The following is a 10,483-nucleotide window of genomic DNA, read 5'->3' as shown; positions in this document are numbered from 1 at the left end:
TATATTATAAATAATTCCACAGCCAGATTTAAACCCGGGCCTGAGAGTCAGTAACGTAACGCCTTACTCATTGCGCCATCCTGCTCCAATATTAATGATAACATTTCTTAAAAACTAAGACATCATGAGAGATACGTTGAAAAGAAGAGTTGTTATACTTACCAACAGGGGCATTTGAGGTGCTACGATGGAACCAACTCTTCCTATCATTGAACAAAATGCCATTAGTGAATGCCTCGCTGATGTTGGAAAGTATTCTGAGGCAGAAACGTACAATGAAGCAAATGATACCGTTATCGAACATTTCCCAAACAAGAATAATACCAGACTTAGTGTACGATAATCTAGAAAAAAAATTTTTTTTAAATAATACATCAAATATAATAATAATTATGGTCATCCTACAATGTGTTATTCTTACCGGTTGGAAGAAAATGAAACATTATACAAGCCAAACCACTCAATATGAGGGCTGTAGCGAGAGGTATGATCCTTCCAAACTTATTAATAATAAATGGAGACAAAGAATATCCTGGAATCTCAATAAAAGATACAAGAACAAAGTTAAAGTACTTATTTCCACCAATAACTACAGAATAGAGAGAAAGGCCATAGTAAACAAAGGCGTTAGTAGCCCTGAAAAGAAGGATAATTAAATACTACTTGAAACAACAGTTTAATTTTAATTGATAACAATTGAAGAGTCTGCAGCGATATGTGGGTAGCTCAATGTTGGCCGCATTTCTGATTCTCAATACAAAAAATACTGATTAGTCCGTTGTAGCCGAGAGTGTTAAGGTTTCATCTTAGCAAACTCAGACTGTCAGCGGCGCCGATTCGCTTCCGGCATGTACAGGTTATTTTTTTTATGGCTTCCTTCCAGACCACTTCTGAAATACGGGTGGTCATCTACAGGTTAGCATTCTATTCTAACTATGGTGGGGGTCTAGTTTTCATTGACAAAGTCGATACCCCAGGCCGGATTCGAGCCGGCGCCGCTGTAGCAGTTACGAGCCAGTCAAAGTTAGTGCTTAACCCGCTCGGCTTCGCAGCCAACCCCTAGCCTTGGCAGTTTGACTAACATGTTGGGTCGGAATGAAAATTCGACCTTCCCACACTGGTTGAAATAGGATGGTAATTTTAGTATGAACTCCAAGAAGCTCACCTTCATCTAATCTCTATAATGTCATCCAATCCCCACAAAAAAATGTAAACTTTCACGATTATATCAGAAACAATTATTAATTTATTTGTATCGAACCTTATACTTCAATGCTTAGCATAAAATATATTAATGAAATCTTTAAAGTTAATAAAAATTTAGTTTATCAAATTGTATACCCCGTCTCTATTTGTTACAGCTGCAAATTATTTTGGAATCCTTCCTATTTGTCCTTATTTAAATATGTCAGTATGCATACTATAGAGACCTAAGCACGCATTTCGTGAGAACGACTAAAAAGATTGTTTTTGTCGATGAAACTTTTATTAGTTTATAGCTCAAATTATTTAAGCTTCTGTCAGCACTCTATGAAATGGAAGGTTGGTTCCAGATTTCAAAGGTAATGTATCGTAATATATATCTTAAAAATTGAATTTGATAAATCTTTTTTTAATTTAGCAAAATATTACAGAATGTAGTTATCCCCCCTGCTAGCCGCAGACCCTTCAATTGTGCATAAAGCGTTAATACCAAAACCAAATGGCTCACTTACCAGCAGAAAGAACAATTTAAAATTCGTAAAATCATAGTCTTTGATTTGTATATTTTTATATCTGGTTTAGAATCATGAAATTTGTTGTTAATAGCATTCTCTGAGTCTTCTGCGTGCTAAAACAAGAAGAAAAGATAGTTTTTTTTTTATTTATTTATTTTTTTATTTTATTTATAAAGCATATTAAAACCCTTTTGAAGTATGAAATTTTGAATTTCCCTGATAAGTTTTTCAGAAAAATTTGCCTTCAATGTTTGTATACCAATAGGTCAGTTTATTGATCACATCTTTTCTGACATTTTTTATGTTTAATAAACATTAAATATATATTTGAGAGAGTATGTTTATGAATGCGCAGAATATATATACATATATGGCAGGGAAGGGCAGGACGTCAGGAAATATAATTTTAACAACACCTGCAGTTTTTATATCTGTTTTTTGTTTAACAGTGGACTGTATTTTTGTTTCGGGCGTATAATAGTATATCTAAGTTTCATCTACAGTAATTAATCGGTCCAAAAACTCGAATTTATTGCGCCTAAACTGCGCCAAAGCGTTGGAAATGTTCATTCAACACATTTTTGGTCAAACGTGAGCAACCGCGGCACCCAACGTGCGGACAGCTTTCTCATGTCTTTACGGAGATGGGAGAAGTGTGTAGAGTTACAAGGAGACTATGTTGAAAAATAAAAAAAAAAATCAGAAAAAATGTATTTTTGTTAGGTCAGTAACTTTTCAGACCAACCTCGTTTATATTTTTTTCAAAACCGTCCACTGGTACCATTTTTTGTGTTATAAATATGAATCTAAGGATTTTTGCTTACGCTAAAAACCTATCTGATTTTTTTTTTTTAATATGTCTTACTCTACTTCACTGTTTTTTTTTTTAATTTTTGTTATTTTTTATACATTGAATACGATGAACAATATTTTTGTCTTATTTGTGGACCAAAAGCGATCTTTCTTTCGTTTCGATAGCTTTTTCTCTTTAGGTATGACATTATCTACACCTATTCCTAAATTGCAGGCATGCCTAATCAACCCAATCTCACAGGATGTCGCGCTTAATGGGGTATCGTGTTTTTATCAAAAATCATTACATAAAATTGAATTGAAAGATCCGTTTTCAGTTGCAGATGAAATGAAAAAAAATTATGTGAACTACTACAGTCACAGGTTCAGCAATATTACGTTCCTAGAGTAGATGAAGAGGATCAATTTTTGCATACATTAATAGAAGTTTTTCTTTTATACATAGCACAAACTAACTTATGATTCATTAAACAAATTAATACAGATTTCACGCAAAAATATTTACAAAAAAAATTTAATGTAAACATTTAAAAAAACAGGTAAGAATAACCAATGGAGTCATCTATTATTAGGATACAAATAATTCAATAATAGGTAGAACTAAAATCTAAATGGCTAGCTAACATCCAAATGTGCTGGTAATAAATGTTTCTTTTCCCAAAAACAACTTGGCCATGTTGAAAAAAATAAATTAGATAATGAGGACATTACAACCTGTCTTTGAAAAAAAATAATCAACTTATCATCTCATTTTAATTTCTTCTTGAGATGGATCTGTCTCTGTTGTTATCTATGAATGAACAGCTTGACACATTTTCCTCAAGGAGCGATAGTAATTTGGGTTATTTTTTTTTCTGTTTTGTTTGTGGATCATGAATACAAACTAATAAAAATATCTTCAATATAATATCATGGTACTTCAGATCTTGTCCCTCACATGAGGTAATTGTAAATAGAAGACTAAGCAAGTTTCATCAAAATTGTTAAAGCCTTTTGGTCAACATTCTTGAGAAATTTTTTTTTTTCATTTTACAGTCCATGTAGTTAGTATACAGGATGTCCGATTTTAAACACAGAAATCAAGGAATAAAACCCTACAAAACAAAAAAATAATTGACAAAATTGAGATGATTGTGGCACAGACAGTCCAATGGCCAAAATGTTTTATTTTTGACTCAGGGAGCTCTAAAATGGCCAAATTTGTTTTAAATTACATATCGAAAATTTGATTCCATTACTAGACAGTAAGGAAAATAAAAAAGGTCATACAAATATAAATAATATTGCCAATCTCCATAGTAGAGATAACTAAATAAAAAAATATAAGAAATTAAGAAAATTTAATACCTTTTGTTCACTTATCTGTATTTGGTCTATAGCCTTTTTAACATTATCATTCATTGACTTATTGTTTACTGATGAGAGCTTTTCGAAGGTTTGTTTTGCCTTTTCAGTTTGTCCATGAGCTATGAGCCATCTAACTGATTCTGGCAACATCCTGAAAAAATAAATATAATTTGAAATAAACTTTTTTTTTTATTTTAATTTTTGCCATCTTTAAATTATGCAATACATTATGAATTATATTTGTGTAAAAAAATAATTTTAAGGTATAAATATGAAGGTGAGCAATGAAGGTCAGCACATATCTGTTCATAAGATGAGCATACAAAATGTAAGTATAAATAATAACATGTCATCACCCTAATGTGTTCTGACAGTCACTATATACCTACCTAATATTTATATTATCTATATATATTTTTTAGTGCAATGGAAAGTAAGAAGTAACTACTTCCCTTACCACCAACGTAAAGATAATATTTTTATCAGGTTAAAGCTGTTTACACAGATCTATCTGTTTTAGAATCCCATGAGTCCAAAAAAATCCCAGCGGTCTGTTTGTGTGCCTGTGCCATGATTATCACTTGAATGGGTGGGCTGATTTTGTTTTGTCATAATTTGAAAAAAATTATGAAGAAAAAAAATGTATTTGTATGTAAATCAAAAAGTATCTAATGGTAAAAAGTAATATGATAAAATATACTATATTTATTTAAAAGGTAATAAAACTTTCCAGAAAAAATCAAAATCAGATGAGTATTAGCAGATATGTGGCTTGCTACTCATAATCTTACTTTCCTTACCACTTAGAAGAGTATTGTAATGTATTATTGGTCGAATTTTTACAACCGATCCATTTATTTTAGAGACTCCTCACATTGGGAGGTATATAAAAATTGGCTTTTTTATATAAGCCGTTGAAATTTTTTCCTACAAAAAAATCTTAGATGGACGAACAGGCATTATTCCATTCCCTCCCTTCAAAAACTGTAAGCAAATAAATTTAATTGATTACACTGACATACCGATTCCACTACTATAACATATAAAAGAAATTTAACTCTAATTAACTTATATAAATAAATTTAGTGTTATTATATTATACAAAAAATCAAACACATTCAAAAGTAACGTTAGGTGGTACAGTTTACAATTTCTCTTCCACTCACTCCCTTGCAGATCCACTGTCAGTTTATTGAACCCAGAGAAAGATAATATAGTGATCCCCATCCGCTCAATATTTCATGTGTATTATTATTATCAATAATACTAATATATGGATTAAAGTTTATTATGAAAATATCATATTACTGCTTATAAATAACTTACATATCTATAAATTAGTTTATACCTATTAGTCAAAATGTGATAAAAGTAGTTAGTTATATTACTTATATATTTTTTATAAGTTTTATTTTATTGACTTTTATAAGTCGACTATTATCGAGCACCTTAAGAGGTATGTCGCCCTCCCCCTTCTCTCCCTAATGGCAGGCCTGCATCCTGGACCCTACTATCAGCTCAGGTTCAATTTTTAATTCTATTTCATGCTTAATCCACATATTAGGTATGAGTGGCTGGGAAGCCAAGAAGTACAATTGATAATATTGCATATAAGATTTTTTTTTCCTATTTATCTGTTTATTATTATAAATTCAAATATTCTCAGCATTAATCATTATAAACATTGTAAATAATTGATAGTATAGAAATCAAATATGTAATACACACCAAAAATATAAGACCAAAATTAAGCCTGGTAAATATATGATTCTTAAATATGTCCTCCAATCATCTTCAAGCCAGACAATTAGGCCAAGGATCATTTCACCGACAGAATAATAACAGCTCAAAAGAGCTCCACCAAATGCCCGCTTACTAGGCCCAGTAAATTCAATTCCTATAAAATAAAAAAACATTAAATTTGGTGAACTCAAAAATCAAGCCTCAAATATGTGATAACTAAAAAGCAATGATTCAGAACTCAGAAAAAGGTACATTGATTTGGAACATGGAATATGTGAAACTTAATCAAACTTTATCAGAATTGTTGGACCCTATTTTATTATATAAAATAAATATCATATAGGAAGGGTAAATAAGATTTAAGATGGATTGAAAGAGGATATGATTAAACCGACCTATGGTAGGAACAGCTGTATGATAGAACAAGTGACAACAGATAGAGTATGATAAGTTTTGTCACAGAAAATGTTCTAATCGTAATGAACAAAATTTTTCTGAAGAAAAAAGCACATAAAGATACTTCCACTTCTCCAATCTGGCCTATGACTTAAATAAGCGACATTCTTGTCTCCATTGGACACTATAATGGAATAAATGACATCCTGATGTAACAAGACCTGATGTGGACTCAGATGAAGGTGTCATGTCAAATATATCAGTTACACAGAAGAAATTATGGTGTGAGGCACAGATGGTAAAAAGGAGACAATAAATAGAGTGGAGATAAAAAGTATGTGTCAAGAACTGTATTGAGAGAGGGGTATTAAAGAAGTAGGAACCTTCCGTAAGAATGGGATATACTTCAACAATTAACAGAAGTTACAATCAGTACTGAAAGTAAGACAGATGATAACTTTTACCTCCTGCTTAGATCTGAATAAAGGATACAATCACTCCTCAGAATCACAAAGGTGTACAAGAGTTAAGGACTAATGCTAATAAATTGTTGAGGAAAAAGAAAAAAACTTTTTAGTTTAAAGTTTAATGAAATGAAAAAGTTCTTTCAGGACACAAGGGCATAAAATTTGGCTGTTTTAAATATTCAGCACACAAGCTGAGATATACAAATGGTAAGCTACTTGTGCACAATAATTTGTAGGAAAGATGGAAATATTGAGAAAATCCTCAGAAGCTGTTCAACCCTTCTGGAGACCCAAAAATTCTACAATCATTAGAAGAAAACTATGTAGACAAACACATCTCACCTGACCCTGATAATATTAAGCATATTCTAGGAAAATTGTGGAACAATTATCCCCTGTTTCAGAAAAGATTCACAGAAAGTTTCTCACGTCATTGTGTTTATATTTGAAACACATTCAGGTTCATAAAATACTATAAAAACCACAAGTTTTTCATCCAAGAAGAGTTTGTATATGAAGAGGAATAGATCACAGATTAAAGTACTGTGATCCTATCTCCCAGACCTGAATTCAAACCGAGCTATCGCAGATAATTACTTATTCTGTCATGTCAATAAAGGATCAACCCTATCAAAAGACCATCCTTGGGAACACCTCAACTGGACAAAAAACCTGATAGTTGAGTACAGTTCTTATATATCATGTATTCAAGCTAACAGAATACATACTACAGTAATCATCTCTCAAAGAGCACGTCATCAACAGATGCAAGTGTTTGAGTCATTCTGTAAAATATTGTACCTCTAATATTCAATCCTGTACTTCTCACAATGGTCTCAAGGATAATATCAAAAAATATAAGGGCTAATGAGGCATCTTCCTGAGGTCCAAGAAAACTGAAGGAATCATCAGTTCTTCCCTTTAGCTTCTCGCTATTGATGGTGTTGTCCATAGTAGACATCATTAGAAGTATCAACTTAGATGGTGTACCCAATCCATGTAATTTAAAATATAAAATAAGGCAACAAAAAAATACATTTTTAATTTTAATAAATATCCCTTACCTAGTACAAAAATTCCAGCATATATTCCAGATAATGCTATGGCATCAGCGATTTCTAATGCTACAAACTGGAGGTAATTAAAGCTAAATGACCTTAAAGTACCTAATATAGATGAGCATAAAGCAGCTGTTGTGATCATAGTTTTTCTACCAAACCTATAAAAATATAAATGAAAACCATAGAAAGAAATAGATTGATTAATAAAGACTTCACAAAATTATTTTGTTTTTACAAGACAAAATCATCAAAAGATGAGATAAAAAGTTATAGACTCAAAATGATTAGTAAATGGGTTTGCAGTGATCAATCTTGTAGCATGAAAGGTTTGGAAATCATTGTAATATTTTGAAAAAAGAATAAATCAAAAACTTTGAATGTATAATTGTCATATTTAAATAATATGTATTAAAAGATTGTTTCCATTATTTAATGAACTTTTAAAATAATACCTGTCTGAAAATAATCCAGCTAATGGCATTCCAATAAATTCACCAATATTATGTAGGGTTCCTACCGTGGTTCTTTTCCATTCATTTTCGTCACATAATAAATTAAACTGAAAGAAAAAAACTTCTAAGAGTTAAAAAAAAAAAACACACAAATCTATATTAAATATTAACTATATTAAATATAATAATAACTTACACTAAATTAAATGCACTTTAGAATTTATTATTTATGTGCACTGAATATTATAGCAGTTCTTTTCTCAATTTTAATTATTGTATCAAAATAACCAAATATTACATTTTTTTCTAATAGTTTAGAACAGAGGCCATTTAATAATACAAGATAATATTGATTAAAATTAGGTGTATTATTAAAAAATCTTCTAATGAGAATTATAAAAATATTCTGAATATTGATGTAAAATACATCAAATAATGTTGACTGCTGTATTTTATTTCAATAATAGTTGATCCTTAAATATTTATACATTTTATGTTTTGGTGACATGAAACTTTAATGAGAATGAATTATTAGATATACGGATTTTCTTGTCTATTTGAATATAATAGTGATACTTCTTAATATAGAATTCAAATTGCTAAATCTGAATTTTCATCATTTTTATTTAATGTGAGATATCAATTTTTTTTTTAATGATATAAAGTTAGAGACAAATCACTTTTTGTATTAATGTAAATAAAATGTTTAGTAAAATTTAAATATAATCATATGAAACATACCTCCTTAATGATGGTCATTTCATTGTTTTTGAATACAAAACTATGGCATTCTTCAATCTGGCCTTTTATAAAAATGTCTTTTGAACAGTTTTGATGGTAGGTAGTGTTGGATGATTTATACCGTAAGCAATGGTTTTCTACTTTTCCGTCTTTGAAAGGCAGAGCATTGGAAAGCCAGGGATTATCATAGGATGTGATATCTGTTTCACATTCAGGAACTTTACATCTGAAATATTATTAAAAATTAGATAAACATTACAGAATCAATTATTGTTGTAATTTTACATGTATACACTTTTTCAGAAAAAAGAAAGGCTTCTACCTGTAATCTATATCACCTGCTGTGAAGACATAAGTCAGTGACCCTAGAGCTCCAAATATAAGTGGAAAGAACAGTAGGACATAAACACCTATTTGATATTTTCCAAATTCTCCAAGTTCGGTTAATATATTGTCAAGATCCATATTTTATAAAAAATTTTCGACAGTAAATAAAAATATCTTGAATGGGCTTAGAGTTATATTTATTATCGATTAAGAGATTATCATATTAAAATCCATTCATAACTGCATTACTATAAGTGTTGGTTCTAGCAAGGCCATTGTAAACTGTGACCCAGTCTGATGATAGAACCACACTGATAGTGAGTGAGCTGATATTTTTTTTAATAACTTCAAGATGAATTCAAACAGAAAACATTATAGTAGGGATATATGTAATCTTAGACACTTCTGATAACTTGTTTTTTTAAATATTTGCAATTTTAATTAGTATAATCAGCAAATTTTCCTTAATTTATTGGACAATTAACACTTGTATTTCTCATGTACTCCCCTTATGTTTCTTAAACACTTATATACTGACAATAGGTAAATCAATAAATAAGAGTAATAAATAATACATTTTCAAGTTGGAACATTGGGTTCATCTAACAGAAAAAAGAAACAGATTTGTCTGGGAAATAATGCAGGATTTTGATTTTTTTTTTTTTTTTAGTTTAATCTTCTTTATTATGTGTTTTTTATATTTATTACATTATTCTTATATATTATCAAGTAATCCTCTTTTGTATAAGAATGTTTATTCGATATTATGTCCGAACATGTATATAAATGTATACATAAAAAGACAATGACAGAGTGAGTAAAACACCTCTGATGATGACAACATCTATCAAGAAATCAAATAACAAATGTTTCAAAAGTTAAAAAAAAAAGTTGGTAAATTACCATTGCTGACCTCCTTCTGATGGTTTTTAAAGTGGAAAACTTTATTTTAATTTAAGAATTTTTATTATCAAATTAATTAACACCATAATTTATAAAAATTAACATAATGATATAACGGTAATTTTGAAAATTATAATAGCTTGAATATGAGACTGACCCACCATACTCCAAAATATCTTACCTACCGACAACCATTATCTTAGACACCAGAAACATTTTTTCAGGGTCATAATGGAAAATAAATTCTGATAAATTAAATTTTGATTTTTAATTTTTTGTTTTACAGCTATTTAAATAATTATTTCTTTAAACTCATTTTAATTCCAACACCCTTTCTATTCTGAAAACTATTTCAAACGATGTAAGAATAATAATAAGTAAACCCACTATAAAATGAGGCTACCAAACATCCTGAAAAACAAAAACAAATAAAATTATATCATAACTAATTACTAGATATAAAAAATATGTTGTTTTAAAGGTATGAAATTTATACTTGAACAAGTACTGTCATT

The 10,483-nt window shown here is 29.8% G+C and overlaps 1 protein-coding gene across 1 annotated transcript; it reads right to left on the bottom strand.

Annotated features, from left to right (window-relative positions):
• Positions 1 to 162: 162 nt before the first annotated feature.
• Positions 163 to 9,203, bottom strand: LOC106688169 (organic cation transporter protein; the record flags this gene model as incomplete). Its single annotated transcript, XM_067053601.1, is given in 9 exon segments — positions 163 to 344; positions 422 to 636; positions 1,716 to 1,831; positions 3,879 to 4,029; positions 5,607 to 5,775; positions 7,549 to 7,703; positions 7,998 to 8,104; positions 8,739 to 8,964; positions 9,061 to 9,203. Coding segments are annotated over 9 exon segments (1,464 nt in total), but the record flags the coding sequence as incomplete, so codon positions are not given.
• Between the last annotated feature and the right edge of the window lie 1,280 nt (positions 9,204 to 10,483).

Source organism: Halyomorpha halys, unplaced genomic scaffold, assembly GCF_000696795.3.
Source record: "Halyomorpha halys isolate HHAL.00 unplaced genomic scaffold, Hhal_1.1 Scaffold1066.1, whole genome shotgun sequence".
NCBI classification, from domain to species: domain Eukaryota; kingdom Metazoa; phylum Arthropoda; class Insecta; order Hemiptera; family Pentatomidae; genus Halyomorpha; species Halyomorpha halys.
This window is presented reverse-complemented; position numbering and strand designations above follow the sequence as displayed.